The sequence below is a fragment of the Cydia pomonella genome, chromosome 14 (assembly GCF_033807575.1).
Source record: "Cydia pomonella isolate Wapato2018A chromosome 14, ilCydPomo1, whole genome shotgun sequence".
Classification (NCBI taxonomy): Eukaryota; Metazoa; Arthropoda; class Insecta; order Lepidoptera; family Tortricidae; genus Cydia; species Cydia pomonella.
Genome location: NC_084716.1, coordinates 4,159,728 through 4,184,185, shown reverse-complemented (window position 1 = coordinate 4,184,185; position 24,458 = coordinate 4,159,728). Strand labels below are relative to the sequence as shown.

Below are 24,458 nucleotides of genomic sequence, written 5' to 3'. Positions count from 1 at the left end.
GCCATAGGAACTCTGTGATGAAACAACGAAACATATTAGTGTTTGGAGTTTTTAGAATTGTCTCGATGAGTATTACTTTCTTGTGGTAAGAAAAGTACACTCAGCGACAAAAGCTTGTATCAAAAATGAAATCTTTGCCAAAACTTATTTACCCTTAGAATATCTCTAAATATTGTAATGAGTAAACAAATTTGGAGCATCTTAAAAATGCAAAAACCATATGATATGCCACACGTTGATGTTTACTGAAGTTTTTTTGGGTTTCGTTTCAAAATGAATTCTTATGGTGCGACTCTGTCTATCCCCTTTAGGCAGAGTAGGTCACTTTCTTTGGTCAATTTCCAGTTAGGTCACGTTCTGAGGACGTCACTATCTTAGGATGTCAATTTCTGACCTATCTCGAAAGTGACCACCTAAGAAAGTGATTTACACCGGTGTATGTTCATCAGTCTACCTGTTATATTGGTAAATATCCGGGAACTACTTAAGCTATTGATTTAAAACAGTTATAAATCGACACAATGAAAAAAATTTTTTTAAGAAAGTCCATAGAAGGGGACTAAAAGTTCAAACTGTTCAAAGTGTATGTAGTTGGTCATGCGGAGTACTTATTAAATGAAATGGCTAGGGTTGCAGATCTGAAAACGTTTCTTTGTTTTTTAAAGTGAATAACTTTTTATTTATAATGGAAAATCTAAAAAAAATATCAAGTATGGGTAGAGGGACGGACGGACAGACAGATAATTTGATAGACGGACATGACGAATTTCCGTTTTTGCCAATATAGTGAAGTAAAAATGTAGCATAGCCAAAATGCTTATTGTTTGACAGTATTATGACGATTTTTAGTTATGCTTTAAAATATAAAATAGGCTATCATAATTTGGCCTCTTTTCATAGTTTTCCCATATTTTTCCCTCATTTTGAATTGCTTGAAATATTGCACAAGATGATATAATATACTATAAGACAAGAAATCCCTATTTCAATTCCCGTCGCAAATATGTCGCTATGTTGCGTAATGTTTTACAATAGGTAACCCCTCATTTGGTTTTTTCTTCAATTTGAAGTTTTCGCTAAATAACTATAGGCATTATTAAACCCAAAGTTTACGAGTATGAACAGTCAACCAATTTGATTCCTAGGCCACTATAGAACCATGCCATAATGACTTCTACGACAGTGCTTATTGAGTGATGCGTGTCAAGTATCTAGTGGTTAAAGCGACAAGGTTCTATAGTGGCCTAGGATTCAAATTGGTTGACTGTACATATTTATCCCATTCGACCTTTTAAGACACAAATGCAAATATTGCGCAACATTTAAAATTCTGACGTTCTATAAAAGCAGACTGGTGCAGCATTGTATTTCAGTCTGCCATCGGCAGTCACAGGGTGTCGACCTATAACCTAATGTCTGATAAAAAAAGTCCTTGAATTTTGAAACGGGTCTTAGTTAATTGTGTTCACTTATTTATTTACCTAAACTTTATGGTCGTGTTGATACTTGATAAGATTGTTTTGATCCTGGCAACAGACATTTTTCTTGAAAGTGACAACTTGGTTTTGCACAACATTATAATTTGAGCCGGTAAGTTCGCTTTACGAGTTATGGATATTTTTCCTGCAAGTTAAGAATTAAAGATAATGCCACGCAGGTATTCACTATTAACAATTTTATAAACTAAAACAGATATCACTAAATAAAAAGTGACCAAGTCTACCCAGAGGCGGCGTTGGACGTCGGCGACGTGGGCTACCATCGCTTACCTATAATCTCGAAGACAATTTAAAAATGTTCGTTATTTTTTGTACCACCAGAGGGTCTCGCTAAATGTACCTTGCACACATAAAATTTTGGTCTTGCCCCGCCACTGTGGCCGAGTTGGGAATCAAAATATTTAAAAAATAGATTTGTTCTCTAGTTGAATAAACAATGTTGTTTATAAACAGTGTTGGTAAAGAAAGTTTCTCAGAAACGTATGATTACTCATTAGGAAACATTGTTAATAAACCTGGTTTATAAACAAAAATGTTTGTAGTGCATACGTGGATTGACATTACAAAACTAACATGTTACCTGAAGATTTTTTTTGAATCTATGGGTTTTCCACTTGCATATTACCTAAGCTCGCCCCAAAGAAAGTGCCCCATGATGTAAGCGCATTTACCGTCAGACAACGCTAACTCGGCAGCAATTTTGATAGCACATACTGTGCAAGTGTTATTTTAAACGTCATAATTGCACAAATAATACTTGCACAACCTGTGCTATCAAAATCGCTGCAGAGTTAGCTTGGCTACTTATTTCAAAAATAAAATTACTCATAGGATTAGTAAGGGCCAAATGTCTCGACGCGGTGCATCCACGTACAGTACACCTAATCCGTCGTGGATGCACCTTCCTAATCTAACCAGCTCAAGACACGTGCCAGCGTATAGCCAATTTTATTTTGAAATGCATTTCTAGCACGCACTTAACTCTTAACACATTATATTATTTTTTCACTTAAGTATTGGTTTAGTGCTAAAAACATTGTTAGATAGCAATTACCATTTTAAAAGAAAAAATACTTAATTAAATTAATATTTTTTTTTTTAAGTATTGAGCGAAGGATTAAACAGAGACTGTACTTGCATTAAAAATATTTATAGATATCGTTACTATTCTTATCAGCATGACGTAATTTTTGTTGTGATCGCACTGTGATTCATACCTATGTTACTGTGCTGAGCAGCGCGTCCCAAGGTCAGCGGTGAATCATGAAAAAACCAAAACATTCAAAATTCAAAATTCAATTTTTTTTCTGCAAGTAGGCCTCAAAGGCTCTTTTACAAGTCAATACAACATTTTTTATACTAACATCATATAGTGACATGAAAAATACATAACAACATTTATAAATAACATTTGTGACTATCGCGAGTAAATTCGCCGCCAGGGGCGCTAGTGTAGCGTGTGGTCAGGCGGGAAGGTGTAAATATTTCATTTACATATACTTTTAGCAGTTTTAGCGCATAACAAGGAAAAATCCTCCGCTTGGGCAAGATTCAGACTCACTCTAAACATAACACATAACACATTTCGTTTCGAATTTTTTGTGGTAATGATTCGCAACAAGTTGAGAAAAAACCAGTGCTCTTATCCTTATCACCGTCTGATATACAAGGTGTAACAACAATAAAGGAAAAAGTAGAAAAAAAACTTGACAGCAAACATTTTTGACTTTTATTTATGTCATACGACTTGGAAAACCCCTTAGTTGTACCCCATACAAAAAAAAATTAAGCGGGAAAAAATGTTCCACTTTTTCATAATCAGAACATGATACCGAATTTGCCCTTAAACAAATCCCCACTATTTTTATTACACCTTGTATATCTAGAGTAAACCCATTTAAATGTAAATTCTAACACATGCTCCTTTTACTTCCAGGAACTCGCTTCTTGCGTCTGCTGGACCAGGAATCCCCGCAACGACCGGCTTGGCAACCGGTCGTTACCGGCCGACGGTGGACCTTCCAACAGTCTCTACTATATTTATAAGTCTTTTAAGGATCTCGCTGCCTCTTAGGGTACGTGGTCGTCACTCAAAATCTTCGGTGTAGTTTAATAGTTACATTAAAAGCAAGATGGTTAATTACTTTATTTACGCAAAAGACTTTTCGGGGTCTACGGAAGGCGAAATTTATTTTCACAGGAATGGCATGAAATCGTTTAAAGAATTCAAAAGTGACGTAGAAAAAATAAAAAAAGAACTTCTGGATGCCGGAGAGCCTACTACAGAATCTAAAATAATTTACTTACATTGGGGAGACAAATGTTACAAAGTAGATGAAGACACAACTGTAATTGCATATAACGAACAGCAATCTGGAAACATGGGTACAGATCCGGGAACGATTATAGAATGGATAAAAACTAAAAGTGATATCTGTGGTGAAAATAATAAAATCAAGCTAATTTATATTATAACTGATGGTTTGATTGATCATAATGAAGCGATGAGATGTTTTAAACTAAATGAAGATATGCATTACGAAAGGGTCGTTTTTCATGCCTTTAATGAAAGTGGATATAATATAGACCTCTCTGTTGCCGCGTCGTTTTTAAAATGCCAATGCATGGTTTATCGTAATTATGTACTCGTTGATAATGTAAATATTTCAGAAGAATATAACTACAATGCAATCAATCTTGATAATTTTGCAGCCGAAAAGGAAAATTTAAAGTCTTATATCAAATTAAAGTATATTAATAAATTTAAACACGATGCTCTTGCTTTACAAGAAATAGATAAATTGAAGAAGTTGCGAAATCGACTGTTTGCAGAATTGTCATCCAAATCACAAAAGAGTGATTCTACCCTCAATACAAAAGACAAAAATGAATTTTTGGCTGAATTCGTTAAAACAGATTGGTACATCAACCTTAACGCTCCATCTCAAGGTTGGAAGGTTGAGGTTGAAAAAGCCATTTCGACTTTGATTAATTACATTGTCAGCGACACAAAGTCTTACTCGTTTGATGCATTGAAATTTGAGACTAAATTTGATAATCCTATTGAAGAAGAGCCGATCGTTGAAGTTAATTTTGCAGCCGAACAAGAAATAGAATTTCCTGATATTATTCTAGATGACGAGAAAGGAATACCTGTTATATTGTTAACAGAATTTAACATGCTAGACAAACTTATATTTCACAGAACAAACGATTCGACTGAAGTATCACCTGCTAGTTTTAACAAATTTAAGTCAACGATGGAGTGTCCGTTGTTTTTGTTGAACGATTCAGATATAAGTGAGTCGATCGGATACTTTTACACTTTAAACGTGTATAAACAGTTATTGACAAACACTAATAAGACTGAGCCGCGCACTCGAAGATCGTTCCATGGTGGCCTGGTGCTAATAGACACGGATGAATTTGATAAATACAATGATTATATTTTAGCGGCGACATATTTTGATTTCAAAAAAATAAATTACAATATTGGATTGTTTTATTACGTTTTATGGAAAAATTGCGAAAATAAAGAATGGATGGATAGAAATGTGGTTAAACAATTTAAGAAGTATGTAATGCGACGCATTAGTGCGACTGTGTGTAGAATTGGGCTATCAGGATTGCCGCTAGATCCTCCATTCATTACGTCTTTGCCAACCGCTTTGTGGTACTGCGTAGAATTATCGTCATGCATATTTAGAAATGATCATCAAAATTTCACGCATGAACGTTTAAGAATGTATTACGGCGTAGCGCATTGTATGATCGAAATATTAAAGTATTTGAATTACGATTTAGATTTAGAGTCTATTGAAAAACGTAGAGACGTAATTAGGCATGTTATGATTTTGAAAAAAATTCCAACATATGGAGAAAGAGTGAATTATTTGTTAGAAAGAATATTCAAAAATGTTAACGGTTTTCTCGTCTCTGAAATCGAAAAACCGTATAACATAAGGAAACTTAGTTACTTAAACTTGGATCACAAAGGTATGTTAGGTGATGATGATATTAATGATGGTGTAGTTGTTAACCTGAATGATTTCGTACATTTAATGTATATTATAAATGATCAAAATAAATCAAAAGATGGTAGAGGTATGTTTGAAATATGTGACAAAACATTCCGTCCTTTTTTTATTGTTGAGAATAACAAATCATTTTATGCAGAATTAAATGAGGTTTCTAAAAAAGTTGTTATTAATAATGACAAAGATAAAGTAAATATTACCTACGAGGCAATTGATTCAATGGAATTTGATAGGGTTTTGTCTGTATACAATTTGTTTATTAATTGCGTCAAAGATTCCGAGAAATATCCCACTTTAGATGAATACATCGAATATATTTTGAAGAAAAAGAAATATCACGTTGATTTGGTAACAATTTTTCCATCTAATGTTATTTACATGATTAAGGAAGTGTACTCGCGTTACCAGGATATAGTGAAAAATGTCGACGTTAAAGAATTTATACACGTATGTAAAAGTTATGTAAATCGAATTGAACGTGTTAAAATAGAAGGAATAATGAAATTTAATAACGATAAGGAAATTCTAGAATTTATTATCAGTGAGGAACGTAAAGTTAATTTGAAAAAAATCGGCCAAGACAAACCACGTGTAGTGAAGACTTCTGGGCCTTCTAACCAGGCAAAAACTCAACAAACAAAACAAATATGCAAACGAAAAGGCCCCCCACGGCATTTTAGAGGAAGGCGTCCTTTCATGAGGAGGAGAAGAGGTTTTGTGCCGAATACTCAAAAACCGACGAACTGATTACAAATAGTTACAAATTGTTTTGGCCGGTTTTTGAAAACATACTTATAAATTGTAAGGCTGTATAGTTAGAATAAGTTAGTTATAATAGTATATATTATGTATTTGTGCCATATGATTAAACCGTTTTTTTTATATATTTGCATTATTATTTTGTACATACAAAATTTTTACTCGTACGAGTATAATATTTAAAAACTCGAAAAAAATCAAACTTCAAATATTTATAATGACATAATTGATATGTAATGAATCCAGAATGGAAAATGAGGACTATGTTTGTGCTCCGCTCTACTTTCGTCTTAAGGTCTGGCTGAGGGCGACAGACTTGAATTAAGTTAACTTCAGCTAAATTTTATTCGGCCCTTGTGCTAAAAAACTACTTTTCTTACTATCGTCTGATTTAAATGAAATACCTATGTATTCAGGCCGTTTTTTGTAATCTTTATATTTTGCGAGTTTTAATTTATATGGGAAATCCAGAATTGTCAAACAATTGAGTGTTTCCTAAATTTTGGCTGATCACGGGGCCTAGCCAAGATGACAATTGTTGGTAGAAAACGCCAACCGAAATTTAAATAATCTATGGAAACATTCACGTGAGTTTTCGTAGCATCTGGAGTCCTACTGCGAAAAATCGGAAATTCGGCAATTCTGGGGATCTTTCTCTTTTACTCTCTCGAAGACGTCATTAGAGTGACAGAGAAAAATGCCCGCAATTGACGAACTTCGATTTTCGCGGTAGGCCCCCTGTCATCCCATGATTTCTGTCTTTGCGTTAGCCATTAGTCGATGTACAAATACAAAATGCTTTATTTCTTTAAAATACACATGGCCATGATTTAGGGGATGGAGCCACCCGGTAAGCATAGAATTACCTATGTTGAGTAGCACCGCTCTTCCCTAGGTTAACAACAAGCAAACAATTTAATACAATATACTGGAATTAAATATCGATACGGACAAAGTCCCAAAAATATGTACACAATACTTTAATGTATGGTCAATAAGGTCGCGTATACATATTTTTGGCACTTTGTCTGTGTCGATAATTAATACCTTGACTGTATAAGATTTTTCGATATGAAAATCGTGAAAAAAATATACCCCCGGGCCCATATTTCGTCTACTTCGGGCTCTCAAGTTAAGTTCGCGATGTTGTGGTGAGTTCCAGCATGGGGAAATTTGTTAAGTATGACCATCTTAACATCTTTTTGACATTCAGGATAGTAAAAGCAGCTTATTATGGTCTATAGGACATACACGGTTACATTTTAACCACCGGCCATACTCTGCGTAGTGACTTCATAGGTCATAGTATGGTCAAGTTATTCAGTAGGTATGACCGTCATACTTTTATTATGGGATAAACACCGAAATCATAGACGCAGCGTGGGAAGGCCCCAGACTAGATGGACCGACAATCTGGTTAAAGTCGCGGGAAACCGTTGGTTGAGGGCAGCGAATAACCGTTCGTTGTGGAGATCCTTGGGGGAGGCCTTTGTCCAGCAGTGGACGTCTTTCGGCTGAGATGATGATGATGAGAAATCAGCGGCATCACGTCAGCCGGAACGAATGAAACGGCCATTTTTTTTCGCGATTTCGGCAATGGTGCCATAGTAAAAGTTGTTCAGTATGACCCATCGCGTCATACTGAACAACTTTTCACGCACGAAAGTCACGCAGAGTATGGCTGGTGGTTTACATTTAATTCTGTACACCTACTCATTTCGCAAAAGATGACCTGTAAAAGTTGAAATGAATAAGTAAATAAGTAAATATTCTTTATTGTGCACCATACAGTTAAAAATAGACAGGAAATGAAAAAACACGTAAAAGTTAGGTAACAACAGGCGGTCTTATCGCTAAGAAGCGATCTCTTCCAGACAACCTTGGGTAGCAGAAAACTATGAACTTAAACATTGAAAGGGTAGTGCCGAGTTACATAATATAATTCAACAAAAAGTTCTACAAATAGTAGGTACATTGTGTATTAAAATTAAATAAAATGATCATTTAATTCAGGCATGACCCATATAAGTATGTATATATGTCACTTTATTGCACATAAACAGGTTAACATAAAACAGACAAAACAAAAAAAATGTTATGTACAAAGTATGTGTGTGTGTAAGTGTTAGTGTTAGTAACAAGTTTTCATATTAATATATAGATAGAATATTCTTTATTGGCACGCCTCAGTAAAAAGATACAAAAAAAGAAAAGAAACAATTACCTATTTTTACCCAATATTAATGTGGTAATTAAAACATAAAAAACATCTAATTAAAATTTCGTGGGAGATGGGACGGGTGTTGGTGTGGGATGCGTGGACACACTAGCCCCATCCCATCTTCATGGCACTTCCGTCTCACCGGGTGCAGCGGCGGATGCGGCTGAGCGAAAAAAAAGAGCTAAGTACAGCCGCATCGGCCAAGAATATAGTTTTACCCCTTTTGGTGTGGAAACACTTGGCCCGTGGGGTCCCGGTGCCCTGAAATTTTTTGGGGCTTTGTCAAAGAGGCTTGTGGATGCGACTGGGGACCGTAGGGCTGGCAGCTTCCTCGCACAGCGCATTAGTATTGCAATCCAGCGGGGTAATGCTGCCAGCATCTACGGCACCTTGCCGAGGGGTGAATTTTTATTTTAGTTTAGGTTTTACTAAAAAAATGTATTATGTTGTATTGTATATTGTAATTTAAAATACATCTATAGGTAATAAAAGTACTTTGATCACACAAATACTGAAGTGACGTTATTAATAATTGTAATAGTTCTGAAGTGTTACATTTTTAATGTACTTAATATAAATTGACGATAACTAAATGACCTCATGTAGATATCAATTAAAAATAATTCATACATGTCAACATTAATTATTCATCAACACACAAATACACAAATTTGGTCACTGCAATGAATTAAATTTTTTTTATATATGTATAAATTATACATTAAATTTAATAACAGTCATCATATAGAATAAAAAATAAATAAACATTGAAATTAAATTAAATTGTGCTATATTTTATAGTTAACAGTCATAATTTACAAAGCTGGAGTGCTGACCGATCCATCTACGCATCAGCGGTGAATCCCACCTCCCAGCACCTTCAGTATGCTGCTCGGACTCCCTAACAACCTAAAAAATCCTGAAGGCATCATTATATTAGAGATAGATAGATATAGAGATCTTTATTTGCATACCAGTATGATACATAGGTACATAAAGGACCCTGGAAAGAGTGTAGCAAAACATGTTGTTCACAATACAATACTTATCTTACTTAGATGATAATTTATTCAAATTTTCTAAATTTCACTTCCTTACCTACTCGCAGAGCGCTGTACGTGCTCGGCTCATAGTTGACCCATAGGAACAACACAAACACTGAAACACTGGCAGTATCCCCTAAATTAAAGTTACTTTAACTTGCTTCGTGCACCCTGAAAACCTACGAGCCAACATGTTGCAGCGGACGGACAGCGCCCGTCTCTCCCTTTCCCAGACCCAGATATTTAAAATGCCCTGTTACCCTGTTTAGGTTAGTGCCACATTCAATTGGATGCAGAGTCTCATATGTTTTAGCACCAGCCTTGAAAATTAAATATCTGAGTCCATGGCTCCCTCCCTGCGAAACTCTCACATAGGAACAATAACTCTTTAGGCAGAATTGTTGCAAAAGTGTCCAGCTGTCAGCTATAAATAATAGTTCCAAATCTCTCCAGAGTAGCGCTAGAGTAGCTAAGAACCTAGGCGTTATTGACGGAGTGAAGAGAGCTGTCTATGATTTGATTTTTTACTCAAGTATTCTAGGTATTGTAGCGCCACCTATTTATGGTTTTTTGTCGGACACTTTTTGTTATATGGAGATTTTGTTCCTTGCCTCTACCTTCCATACTCTCACAGACACCGATTAGGTTTTGCAAAGCACCCAGAGATGGCGCTAGCAACACCATGTCGTCTATTTTAAAAGCTCAGCTCATTTATACCTCCTTGTTCATCAATAGAAGCGGATAAAACAACGCGTCAAAAGTACCTGCATCTGGAGTTGATTTTTCTTTATTTTAAAATGAATGGCGCCATACATCCCATGACGAGCAACAAAAAACAGATTTTATTTGGTAATAAGATTGAAATGAAACCATTTCCAGTATCTTTTATTAAATACATTGAAAACATAAAGAACGAATAGGACATTCAACTTTTAACGCATAAACTGGTAGAAATTTTACAGGTGCCAAGAAAATATCAAAATACTCCAAATTTTCTCTTAAATGTCCTGGTGCCGTTAACATAGAGCCGATGCTTGGGAGACTCTAGTGTGAGGAGGCCCTAATTTTTTCGTAATTTCGTGGTTGATTCCCATTGCTGCAAAAATTGCTCATTATGACCTATATATAACCGTAAAATAATGGAAGTAACTAAAAAAACACACTGTGTGGCTTAAATAACTGAAAAAAGAGAAGTCACATATCTCTTATCCATTTGGCACTAGGCAAATTAAGCTGAAAAGGGATGTGGATGTGGACTACCTTTTGGGTGACATAAGGGTTGAATAAGGAGAGTTTTAAGCGGTAAGCTGCTTAGGGTCACTTGTACCAATCACTACCCCGGGGTTAACCGGTTACCATGGTTACCGTAGTTACCATGTTTCCCAGTACACTTTGACACTGGGTTAACCGGTTAACCCCGTGTTAGTGGGATGGTGCAATGCAAGTGGCACTTAGACATCAGCTTAATTACGTCTGCGCTCACTAAGTTTGTGGCGAAATTCAATAAATAGAACACTTCTGTAATATTATTTATTTATTAAAATACTACTATATATAATACTATACGTATAAAACAATCACACATTTGTGTATCACATTAATGTTCTCTATTTAAAAAATAGAAAAACAAATGACAATATCTAAACTACCCTCAACATCGTAACACATGAGTATATGACCCGTTTGGCCGGAGGAATTGACAGTAGCTATTACAGGAACTAAGTTAAATAAATAAGTAGGTACTTATTATGTAGACATAAATTCGACTTTAAGAACACATGACTAAATTATGGGCTTAACGAATATTTACAATTCAACTCTGGTATTTGTGTTATACAAAAAAATATAAGCCTGGAATCCACGCAAAATATATTCTTTAATTTACAGTAACGAGATTTATTTTTATTTAGATTTCCTTTTAGCGTTAGGTACATCTGTATTAAGGGGTCCACAGATTACTAGTTCGTCTGATGATATTGGTCTGTCAGTTAATCGCAAAACACACACTAACAGTTCCATTTCTGGTTTCAGCCTGAGGGCGAACCCAGAGTGGGTGGCCTCTTGACGATTCCGGTCAGCGTCGACAGATATTGGCCGGAGAGTCCGTGGTCTTGTGGCGAAAACTGACGACTCTCAACTGCCAGGTTGTAGACGCATGCAGAGTTGGCAATAATCGCTTATTTGTGTAGACGTTATTGGCCTGGGACGGCAGGCCGCCCGATAGGACTAGAGACTGCAGGCAGACTGGTAATGGGTGGCACCCTTTAGGGGAATATGGTAGGTTATATTATTTTAATCTACAGATAAAACCATCCATCTCGTCTTACACATCCAATAAAGTAACTTCATTTTCACTTTGTAGCTAATTTCAGGACTATCAGTGACCGACGGGGGTCACAGGTCAAAGCCACTTTTAGGTTCAAGACTCCAAGTTGATTAGACTGAAACCTTAAAATGAAAGTGGACGACTAACCCGAAACCGCCTTTCCATGACGTAGTCCCCATTTCTCTCTCTGGATATTAACATTATTGAAAATATTTTGATTCAATTTGATATATTTCAACCAAAACTATGCCCCTTGGTTTGATTTTGTTTTTTCTAATTTGTAATTATTATAAGAGTAAAGGCTTAAGATGATATATTTATTTTAACTGTGTCTTTAATAGCATATTTAATTTGAATCTTGAATCTAGAGTTAGAGGAGCATTTAAAATTTTGTATGGAATTTGTTTTTCGCTCCTTATTTCTATAATAATCGAAACACAAACGAAGGGGCACAGCTATGGTTAATATACATCAAATTACATAAAAATATTTTCCATAATGTATTAACATTGGATATTATTCCAGGGAGGAAAATTGGGATTACGTTTGTATGACGAAGCGGTCGCCCCCTTTCGTCATAAGAGGTGTTAAGGTCAGGATTTAGAGATCGAGCTTAATTTTCTGACTGAGCCTTTATCCAAATAAAGAGGTAGGGTCAGTCAGTATCAATAGTAGCGCATGAAATAATGCGCCAAAAGTATCTGCCATTCCGGTTATTTTTCCAATTAGCGCCACTTGCAGCATCCCAATAACCTGGGGTTAACCTGTTAAACCGTTAACCCAGTGTCAAATTGTACTGGTGACCATGGTAACTCCAGGTTTAACCGGTTAACCCCGGGCTAGCGGGATGATGCAAGTGGCCCCTATATCTCGACAGTTTGCGTTCAAAGGTAACTGCAACAGTTTAACTTGGAGATATCTCTTTTTGTTTAGATATCAGAGAATGATAGATACTTTTTACGCATAGTGTGCAAGCTATTCACTGTTGCCGAAGGGATTTTGTTTAAAAATCTGTATCTGTATCTGTGTGTCCAGGTTCCAGTTAAAAAAAATTAAACCTACCGCCTATTGTTACCTCTATCCAATTGTCTTTGTTTGATTCTGTACATGTATTATAAACTGTGTGAAGCGCGCAAAAAAGTGTTGTATTGAAGTTTTGACGCTCATTGAAGTAGGCTTCTGGAATCTATTTCTAGCCGTAATTTGAAATAAGAAGTAAACATTCAGAATAATGTAATCATTTTGTCTATTGGTCCCCTGCAAGAAAATGGCTGTCATATCAGTTTGCAAGCTGTAAATTGACAACCCTATTTAAATACAAATTCATTTGTCTTTTAAGTTTCTATTTACATAACTCTGGGTCAGTTAGTGAGTGCGGTTTAATACAATACAGAAATTTATTCCAGAAATGAAAATGTTGGAACAAAAGATAAGGATTTACGCGTATCATCCTTGTTACAAAATAAGTAAATCGTATGCCTTAATGGTAATGACAATGACTACATTTTATGAGCTTTGGCAATGTATCACGACTACAATTACCTAATGTTATTAGAGAATAAAATAAGACAGCTATTTGTTCAAAGCTACATTGGGTCGAAGGATTTACCTTATCATTTAAGCTCTTTACAATGAAAACTATTTTTTAAGGTTCTACTTACAGATATGATTACCTTGTTTACTCATAAACAGACTACAATTTACAAGAATATTACAGATATGAATAGTTCTGTAGTAAAACATTTCTTTTGTTTTAAATTAAGTGGAAATTGCACTTCAAGAAATACCATGTTGTGGTCTTTGAGTCACTCGTAGGTATTTGTATTATGTTTTCTAGGTTGCAAGTATTCCCAGAGTCTGAGAATTCTCACATTAGGCATGTTTCACAACGTCGGAGATTGTTTATCGACACAATGCGACCCGTGAGTCATGCGACACGAGTACGCGCTGATTAAGAACACTTTCATTGCGCCCGCAAAAAAACGAGCTTTCACTTTCGATCTTGCAAAACAAACATAACCTCGTTTCTCGCCTAGTGCTAAACATTATCCGTCAAAACGAATCCGGATAATCGATGTCGTGATGCAACTGGCGCGATTCGGTCCGCCGACGCGGCGGTATGAAATTACCAACAACACAGTTTAGTTTATGTTCAGTTGTCGAAGGCTTCCTCCTCTACGAGCACCGGCAGGCTCGTCTGCTGCTGACACGAAGGCGACACTCTTGCGCTGAGCGCCGTTATCCAGGAGTCCACATCTCGTTCAGCACACAGAAACTTCGCGGATATCGCATTGTCGTAACCTTTTTGTCGAACGACTAAACCCATCTCTGACTCTGCGCGCTCGACTGACGTATTCCTCAAGTTAACGACACTTATAGGCTTCGATAGACGCTTCCTAGGATATATCACGGCGAAGTGCTCTAAAGATGTTCTGTAAACCACCACTCTTACGTCCTGCCGTATCCTTCCGAGCCCTGAAAGGACCACGAAGCCTGACTTGACCTCCGCGTCACAAGATTTCTTGGTGTAACTTTTGCCGAAGCGCTCGGCGCGACACGAGGCTGACATAATATCGGTCGGCATTTCACTGTTTTGAGTTCCACGAGACACAAGTTCACATAACAATGGTTGTTTGCCTTGAATGTTGTCGTTACCGGCAGCGAGAGCCGCGGGGCGTGCACTCTGGCGGGCAGCTTCGTACGGACTGAGGAGAGGTGTCCCGACGGGCTCATATATATAACCTCGCGATACTCGGAGGTGCTCGCCCGAGATCGTTATTTTGCATTCACTCTAGTCTCGGAGGCTCGCCGGCTGTGGGTTGATGGGGTCAGACACTTGATCTTGCAACTTTGTAGCTTTCGGTCTGGATGAGACAGACCTAGATGCAACAAATTTTTTGAGCAGGAAGCGATTCGGTCGACAAATAAATATTTTTATGTATACAAATATTTTACACATATATTTTTAATTGCACCTGTTACGAAACTTTACGGTCAGAGCTGCTATGCAGGGTGACTATATGAAATTTTTTAAGCGTCAGGCCAAATAAATAAAAGAGTTTTCACGCGATTAAGATACTTAAAAAATGTTCATTAGGTAGATTTTATGGTCCAAATACTTGACATTGCCAGTGACAAATACAGTTACCAGCAGACATATCGCCATAACATCCCCAATACTTAGGTTCCCTTTTAATTTTCGTTTACAGATATCGTATAAGTAGGTATACTGATGTAAGTTCAATTAATCAAAATGGTTCTCCGGCTGAATGGTAATTTAGCCGACGCAGGAAGTGATTGACTTTAATTACGATAACGAGGGTAATAACTTTATTAGTTAATTTATTAAATCACTCTGCTATAATGAAAGCATTAGGTATTAATTGCTACTAGTAACTCCTACATACAGGGTGCTTATTTTGTCACCTGCAATAATTTATGGGCTCAATATGTAGGTCAGCAACTTTTACTATGGGACCAACCCCGAAATCGCGAAATAAATTGACTCTCCAATAGAAGATGTCAAGGTCAGGCAGCCAAAATGTATGAAACAGACAATTTTTTTTTCGATTTCCGGGTTGGTCCCATAGTAAATGTTGCTCAGTATGACCAATATATGCACCCCCCAAATTATTGCAGGAAATAATCAGTGTATTTCAGATTTTAACATCATTTTTACTCGCACATCTGTTTATGTTTCGTTACAAAATCTAAAGTTCAAAATAGTTCGACAATTAACTGTAGTCAATCACTACTTAATGTTCTTAAACTTTTACGACTTAGGGCCACTTGCACTATCCAGGATTAGCCACTAACTTGGAGTTACACAGGGTTAAATTGTACTGGTCACTCCGGGATTAACCGGTTAACGGACGAAAGCCTTAGAACCACTTCTGGCTTACAAAGCCACTAACTCGGAGTTAACCGTTAACTCAGGGTTAAATTCTAGTGGTAAATCCGGTTTTAACCGGTTAACCCCGAGTTAGTGTAAAATCATTTTACAAAATGTACCCAAATTATCAATTATTATATTATCCTAAAATACGCCTGTTGTGGAACGTTTTTGATAATATTGCACTACACTACATATCTATATAAGGTTTGTAATCGTTACATTCGTGTCACACTGATTGTCATAAAACATCACATATATTATTATTATTTATTTGTTGTAAAGTCATGTACATAAATAAATCAAGATGTTATACCATAAAATACAAGTCAGACCATGACACCCTGTAAGGGCACACTACATTAACTTAAAACTAAACAAGGTGTCACGGTCGATTCCCATAACTCACGCAAGTTCTCAGTGGCCGCCACACAATGGCGAGAAACCACGCCCTTTAGACAGATGCAGAGAAATTGTATATTAGGTAGGTAATATAAGTAGAGCATTGTCAAGGGCTTCACATGAATGACTCGCCAGCCTCGGTCTCTCAAAGTCGGTAATCTGAGTACTTATTTGTCGTAACATTCGGACACGTAAAAAATCCCATGTAAAGTTTCACACATCTTAATTCGGAATCCTAAATCGTAAAGGTGTAACCGCGTTTAGTAAGTAGTACGGTCGCCAAATCTCAAAAGCCCTCTAGAAACACGATTTAATTGACTCTGCTCGGCCTTACCCACAACCGGTATCAATGTGTTCGGACAGTTCTCCTGATCACCGTACATGCGGTAGTAAAGCGGAAAAATGGTGGAGGGGATAGTAATGACGTCACAAAGATGGCGGCCGGACCTATTCTTTTTGGCGGTGTATCTCGAAAACCACTTAACCGATTTTAATCATCGAGGTGTCAAATAATAGCTTATATTATGGAGATTATTTCCTTTTCTACAAACATTTACGTGAAACCTATAGGAAAAAAAATAATCACAAAAAACAGTTTTTTTATAAAAAATTTTTTTTTTATTTTGTAAAAATCTCCGTAAATATTAGCATTTCGCAAATTTTGTTTAATATAAAACATATTGCTTCATTATCAAGGAATATAATGAGCCTTAAAACATACAGATCGAGTAATAAACAATGAAGCTACACTCATTTATTTGCGCATGGGTAACGATAACTGGCTTTTACCGGTCGAAACTGTGGTGACTGTTACGATACGTATTGAATGGAATTTATAGAGTATCGGTTTTAATTACTGAAATTATAATGACAATTATAAAAACCAGACACAATAATGTTACCTTACTTCGACGTTTAGTCTCTTTTTTCGTCTTAATCATAGGTAGGTACATATTTCTTTTTACTTAAAAATTTTATACAGGGTGAACTTTTAACCACCAGTCATACTCTGCGCAGCGACTTTATAGGTCATACTGAACTACTTTTACTATTAGTAGTCCCCAAGCCGCTCCGAGGCCAGATTTAATTGACTCAGCTCGGCCTTACCCACAACCGGTATCAATGTGTTCGGGCGTTTCTCCTGATCACCGTACATGCGGTAGTAAAGCGGAAAAATGGTGGGAGGGGATAGTAATGACGTCACAAAGATGGCGTCCGGACCTATTCTTTTTGGCGGTGTATCTCGAAAACCACTTAACCGATTGTATTCATCGAGGTGTCAACTAATAGCTTATATTATGGAGATTATTTCCTTTTTACAAACATTTACGTGAAACCTATAGGAAAATAATAATCACAAAAAACATTTTTTTTTATACATTTGGTTGGTAGGTTTGTCTTATGTTTTAAAGCAGTAAAATCTTTCAAATCGAAACACAGTATAAATATACATTTTGTTGTCTAATCTAAAAGTATGATGTTCATTGTTTAAGCCTGATTAGTGATTACTGAATTAAATAACATGCTATTTGTTATTTTTGTTTTATTTTTTAAATCAGGTATTAATTTATTCACTATGTATCACTATACAGGCAAAATGTGTATCATAGTTGGTCTGTAAGTACTTACTACTTGTGTCGAATATAGGTATAAGATGAAATTTTAACCACCAGCCATACTCTGCGCAGTGACTTTACAGGTCATACTGAACAACTTTTATTATGGGACCAATGCCGAATCACGCAAGAAAATTTGGATCTGGAATGACACCCACTGGCTGTGCCCTACCACACAAAGCGAGATGACATTCACAATGCCCATACCTCTCTTTTGGACGTAGTTTAAGGATGTACCCGGGTCCATGACGCATGCTCGCCACACCGCTGCTTAAAATAAGCTGACGCACCGTAAATTGAACTGCGTAAAAATCGCAAAAAATATTACACGGAGATCTTATGGCAGACACCGTACCGGTGACGTAAAAGACGCAACTGTTTTGCGAACAAAAAAGATTCGCGTGAAGCACGTCACTGCGATTCCGTTCCGTCACCGTGTTTTAAACAGCGGTGTGGGGAGCATGCGTCAAAAACGGTACGCATACGACGCGTCACTGCGATTCCGTATCGTGACCGTTTTTTAAGCTGCGGTCTGGTCGCACCTTGTATTGTATTGTATTGTATTGTATTCGGGCGATTTTTCCGCAACTCGACGACTTGCGCCTATTTTGCGTGATATGTTGGGGGTGGGCTAGTCCTGCCAGCCCAGCTCCTCGAGGAATCCTATCAAACCTTTGATGTTGAGTAGGACCTCGGGGAGGTCTCTCGGAGATCCGAGATGTTTAGCCCTGTATGGAGTCACTCCGCTGCATTCCAGCACCACGTGAGAGGCTGTTTCTTCTGTCTCCATGCAACCTCGGCACAGGGGACTGTCTGTGACACCTGTTGTGAAAAGATGTTTGTTAAATAGTCCATGACCTGTTATGACACTGGTTACCATACTCAGTCGGACCTTCCCTAGTTGCAGGAGCGTCCTTGTGAGTTTTCCGTTGATGCCAGGCATGGCTTCTTTTGCCTGTCTGCATCCAGTCTGGTTCAGCCAGTGTTCTGTGTGTAGTTTCCCTGTACGTGCCAGCAGCATTGAGCGTACCTTGCTAAATGGTATCGGAAGAATCGGTTCCGGACCAATCGCCCCCGCATTCGATCCTTGCCTGGCAAGCTCGTCCGCAGCATCGTTACCTCGGGATCCACTGTGTCCCTTGATCCATTGTAGGGTGATCTTGTTATTATGACATACCTCCATTAGTCGTTCGTGGCATTCGTGTATAAGTTTGGATGTAACTATATGGCTATTTAGAGCCATTAAGACTGCTCTACTGTCGGAGAGTATGCGGATGGAGGATCCTACTACCTTCCTTGCAGTGATGGCAGCCGCCGCGTTTATGATGCCCATGCACTCAGCTTGGAATACCGAGTTATGGGCTCCTAGCGGAGTGGTGATCGACATGTTCAGGTCTTCTGAGAAGGTTCCAGAGCCCGATCCGCTGTCTGTTTTGGACCCATCAGTGAAGATTCTCAGCTCCCGGGGATTGAGTCCTTCATGATTGTCGTCCTCATATAACTGTATTTTGTACCTTTTATCGAAGATAGCTTGTTTGTGAATCCGGTCCGTGCCTGACCTAAGCACTGGAAATTCGTCATACACCTTTTCCAGGCATTTTGTGTGAAGAGCTCCTGTGATGTTAGACCATATCTTGAGGGTTCGCAACCTTACCGCTGAGAGACTGGCCTCTTGCTGTATGTGTAGGTGCAGCGGTGGAAGGTTTAGCATGACTTCCATGGCTGCAGTCGGGGTAGACCTCGTGCAGCCAGTGGTGGCCACGCATGCGAGCCTTTGAAGTCTTTGTAGTTTGTCTCGTACGTTGCCTAGGTTTGTTCTTGGCCACCAAACCAGAGCGCCGTAACAGAGTAAGGGGCGGATTATCGTCTTATAGAGCCAGAGGGTAATTTTCGGGTTGAGTCCCCAGCTCTTACCAATCATCCTTCTGCACTGCCAGAAGACAACTCCCGCCTTGTCTATCCGTTTGTTGATGTGGTTGTTCCAATTGAGTTTATTGTCGAGAGTTAGTCCTAAGTACTTAACTTCATCGGACAGCTGTAGCTCAGTTTGGAAAAGTGTTGGTCTGGTAAAGTTGGTCGCACCTTTATATGGGACAGTCAAAATTTTTTTCGCGATTTCGGAATTGGTCCCATAGTAAAAGTTGTTAAGTATGACCTATAAAGTCGCTGCGCAGAGTATGACTGGTGGTTAAAAGTTCACCCTGTATAAAATTTTTAAGTAAAAAGAAATATGTACCTACCTAAGATTAAGACGAAAAAAGAGACTAAACGTCGAAGTAAGGTTAAATTATTGTGTCTGGTTTTTATAATTTTAATTATAATTTCAGTAATTAAAACCGATACTCTATAAATTCCATTCAATACGTATCGTAACAGTCACCACAGTTTCGACCGGTAAAAGCCAGTTATCGTTACCCATGCGCAAATAAATGAGTGTAGCTTCATTGTTTATTACTCGATCTGTATGTTTTAAGGCTCATTATATTCCTTGATAATGAAGCAATATGTTTTATATTAAACAAAATTTGCGAAATGCTAATATTTACGGAGATTTTTACAAAATAAAAAATAATAATTTTATAAAAAAACTGTTTTTTGTGATTATTTTTTTTCCTATAGGTTTCACGTAAATGTTTGTAGAAAAGGAAATAATCTCCATAATATAAGCTATTATTTGACACCTCGATGATCAAAATCGGTTAAGTGGTTTTCGAGATACACCGCCAAAAAGAATAGATCCGGCCGCCATCTTTGTGACGTCATTACTATCCCCTCCACCATTTTTCCGCTTTACTACCGCATGTACGGTGATCAGGAGAACTTTCCGAACACATTGATACCGGTTGTGGGTAAGGCCGAGCTGAGTCAATTAAATCTGGCCTTGGAGCGGCTTGGCGACCGTACTAAAGAGACTGATTGCACTAACTAGGAACAAATTATTTAGGAATCTAGTTAGGATGAAGTAAGGTGTTTATTATTACATCGTTTTTACATTAAGAACCTAGTTTATTCACCTCTCTAATTAGTCTGCTACAGGCCCTAGGGTTCGTATATAAGACTCTTAATATATTCAGAAACACGAATACCTACTGATAAAATTTTTTTAGAATCACATGAAGTTTATTAAATTTTGCTTAAGTTCAAGACCTTTATAAAACAATTTATTAGCTCAAATACTAAAGCTCTCAACAATAATGCCACGAGCGTTGAACCATGCTTATTTCATTAAAATTAATAAGGGAGAGGCCTTTACCCCTACGTCCCCCACAGTTGGCAACGGTTAAACTGGTCTTAGAAAATGCGATAACTTATTATCCCATAAGAACTTTCTTATAATATTGTATTACGATGTTGGCAATAGTGAGCATACATAAATAAATAAAATAAATAAATATTATAGGACATTATTACACAAATTGACTAAGTCCCACAGTAAGCTCAATAAGGCTTGTGTTGTAGGTACCTAGACAACGATATATATAATATATAATTATAAATACTTAAATACATAGAAAACACCCATGACTCAGAAACAAATATCCGTGTTCATCACACAAATATATGCTCTTACCAGGATTTGAACCCGGGACCATCAGCTTAATAGGCAGGGTCACTACCCACTAGGCCAGACCGGTCGGTCAAACATACATACATTACATTATCAGAGTGCAAAATACTGTAGCCCCTCGAGAAAACCTCACGGAGTATTCGATAAATTTAAACTATTATGTATCTAATAGTGCATTAGGTATTCTTTGTTCCTGCGGACAACTAATCTCAAAAATAACTACCTCCTTACCTACTTAGTGCAGCACGTATCCTTATGTTATGAGGTACAGAGTATTACAGCCCAAATGATATGGAATTTTCTAGATTCAACAGGCATTAGTACCTAATGAACTTTAAACGGCCGCTACAATTGATTACTGCTGGTCGATGCGGCACTCAAAAGGCCCACTAACACCACAATAAGACCTAATAAATAAATACATTTCAAGTAAACCAAATAACATACATACTGTATGAAAACTTATAAACTAAACTAAATATCATTTTAGTGCAAAATAATTATCATTTTCATCACACTTACTCGAAAAACACCTTATTTCATGCAGGTGTACTGAAGGACAAAGGCCTATATTGTTCCCGCGGGAGTTACGGATTGTGAAAAAAAAGCTATAACTCCCTAAGGAGTTATAGCTTCTTTCTATTATGTCACTTATTCATACCAGGGATCGGAACCGGTTTTTTGCAAAAACATCGAAATAACCATATATTTCGGTTTATTTTATACTCAAAATGTAGGACTCAGTTGTGTTTTTAGATAACGACTTCGTATTATTAGATTGCCCGATTAGGAATGAAATAATTAACCAAGAACGAAAAAATACCGTTTTCGTTCCCATACAAAAAATACCGGTTTCCGACCCCTGATTCATACTCATACAAACCAAGTACCAAAAATGAGTTTTACTTTTAGAGTACTGGCGTTCATAATTTCATATTTTTGTTTATGTTCAAAATTACATAATTTTCAATCATAGCTGAATGCCGAATAGGTCTGTGACTTCATGGCTAACCTGACAAGAAATTACAAAATGGCGGACGAATGTTTGATATGTCACCGCATTTAAGAATTATTTCTATTAAAAATTTAGTCTCTTAGCGGGAGTAAGAATATTGCAAACTCGGGTCTTTAATTCCCTTCAGCCTGCGTCTGTCAGGAATCACCACCCTCGTATCCGAAAATTTCACTTACCGGGGTATAAGTGCACTCGTTGCACAATGTACTATTAATCATTGCCAGTTACTTTGTGTTTTCAGTAAAAGAGTCCATGGTGTGAGTTAAATTTGGTTGGGGCCTTTTTTATGTGGCGTGCCAGGCGATCCTGATATAAATGCATAGATAACTTTAACATCTTGCGGTCCGGGGCTACAAGGCAAAACCGTATAGGGAATCGTAGAGGGACTAAGCATAAAGCTGCATCTTACATGCCGACATTAGCATCATCCTCCTCGAGTTTGTCCCAGGATTTTGCCACGGCTCATGGGAGCCTGCGATGCGCTTGGCAACTAATCCCAAGAACTCACTAGTTTTAACGAAAGCGACTGCCATCTGACCTTCCAACCCAAAGGGTAAACTAGACCTTATTTGGATTAGTCCGGTTTGCTCACGATGTTTTCCATCATCGTAAAGCGACTGCTAAATATCAAATGATATCTTACATAAATTCCGAAAAACTCATCGGCACGAGCTGGGGTTTGAACCCGCGACCTCCGGATTACAAGTCGCACGCTCTTTACCGGTAAGCCACCAGCGCTCAAGCTATGTGGCTACTTTAAATAGGATCACGTCTTTTTGTTGTGTCCTCTTCCTCTCGTCCAACATACCTACTTTGTTTACCATGCCTGAGCCACTAACCAAGCTTTTTGTTTGTCTTATTAATAGTCTCAGTAACCCAGTCAAAACAAGGTCGACGTTCGATAGTTAAACGAAATTGAAATTCATTTGAACTTTTACCCTTGTTTTGTACTAGTTGGCAGTTCATTTTATTAGCTAATTATAGGTAACTTACGAAAATCATTCATTGTTGTTCTATGAAGTATGTAGAAAGTGTTTCTGCACCAGAGCATTTTACGTTCCAAGTACTTTTTTTTTTTAATTTTAACTTAAAAGCAATCAAAACTTGGTTTTAAATGGACTTTTTGGACAGTTTCCATTCTGATTCTGGTCCCGGGTTCAAATCCTGGTAAGAGCATATATTTGTGTGATGAACACGGATATTTGTTTCTGAGTCATGGGTGTTTTCTATGTATTTAAGTATTTATAATTATATATTATATATATCGTTGTCTAGGTACCTACTACACAAGCCTTATTGAGCTTACTGTGGGACTTAGTCAATTTGTGTAATAATGTCCTATAATATTTATTTATATTTATTTATTTATTTAACTCCCCATTAAATAAATAACGATATTTTTACGTAAATTGTTAAATTAAAGATATCCTTGAGAAATATCCTTAAGGTACTTAATCATGTCTTTTTAATACACATGTATTTTACTTCACTCGTATTCGAAATAAATAGTAGAGTCTCATTGCGTACGAGCGCCAAACTACCTCGACAGAAATGAGTGCCTTTCATCCCTTGGTTGACCATCTACCGTTGTTGACAGATGAGGGATAAATGCAGGGGGCCTACCGCGAAAACGGAAATTCGCAAATTGCGGGGACCTTTCTCTTTTACTCTCAGTAAGACATAATTGGAGTGACAGAGAAAAAGGCCTGCAATTGACGAACTTCGATTTTGGCGGTTAGTCCAGGTCTCTCATAGCTACCTAACGTAGTTGTACATCCTCAGGACCTCTGGAACTTTACAATGAGGAACAAAACTATTACATTAAGTAGTTAATAAGTATACGGCACCACTCATTGGGGCAACACCACACTTAGTCGCGTCAACGTCGGTGCAGAGTCGGTAGCATGGGCAGACTCGAGCAGTTAATATTGTGACCCGATTCGAAGGACCAACAGTGTAGGAGTAGACTGCATGGTAGAATCTAATCTGGCCTAGTGGGTAGTGAGTAGTGAACCTGCCTATGAAGCCGATGGTCTCGGGTTCAAATCCTGGTAAGAGCATTTATTTGTGTGATGAGTAC

General features: G+C 37.5%; 2 protein-coding genes across 2 annotated transcripts; one reads left to right on the top strand and one right to left on the bottom strand.

Annotated features, from left to right (window-relative positions):
- Positions 1-1,356: 1,356 nt before the first annotated feature.
- Positions 1,357-6,420, top strand: LOC133524747 (uncharacterized). Its single transcript, XM_061860899.1, has 2 exons — positions 1,357-1,590; positions 3,436-6,420. The coding sequence occupies exon 2, from the start codon at positions 3,632-3,634 to the stop codon at positions 6,281-6,283; it is 2,652 nt and encodes an 883-aa protein (XP_061716883.1). The 5' UTR covers positions 1,357-1,590; positions 3,436-3,631; the 3' UTR covers positions 6,284-6,420.
- A 4,655-nt stretch (positions 6,421-11,075) lies between these two features.
- On the bottom strand, positions 11,076-14,620 carry LOC133524746 (uncharacterized). Its single transcript, XM_061860898.1, has one exon. The coding sequence runs from the start codon at positions 14,467-14,469 to the stop codon at positions 14,038-14,040; it is 432 nt and encodes a 143-aa protein (XP_061716882.1). The 5' UTR covers positions 14,470-14,620; the 3' UTR covers positions 11,076-14,037.
- Positions 14,621-24,458: the final 9,838 nt, after the last annotated feature.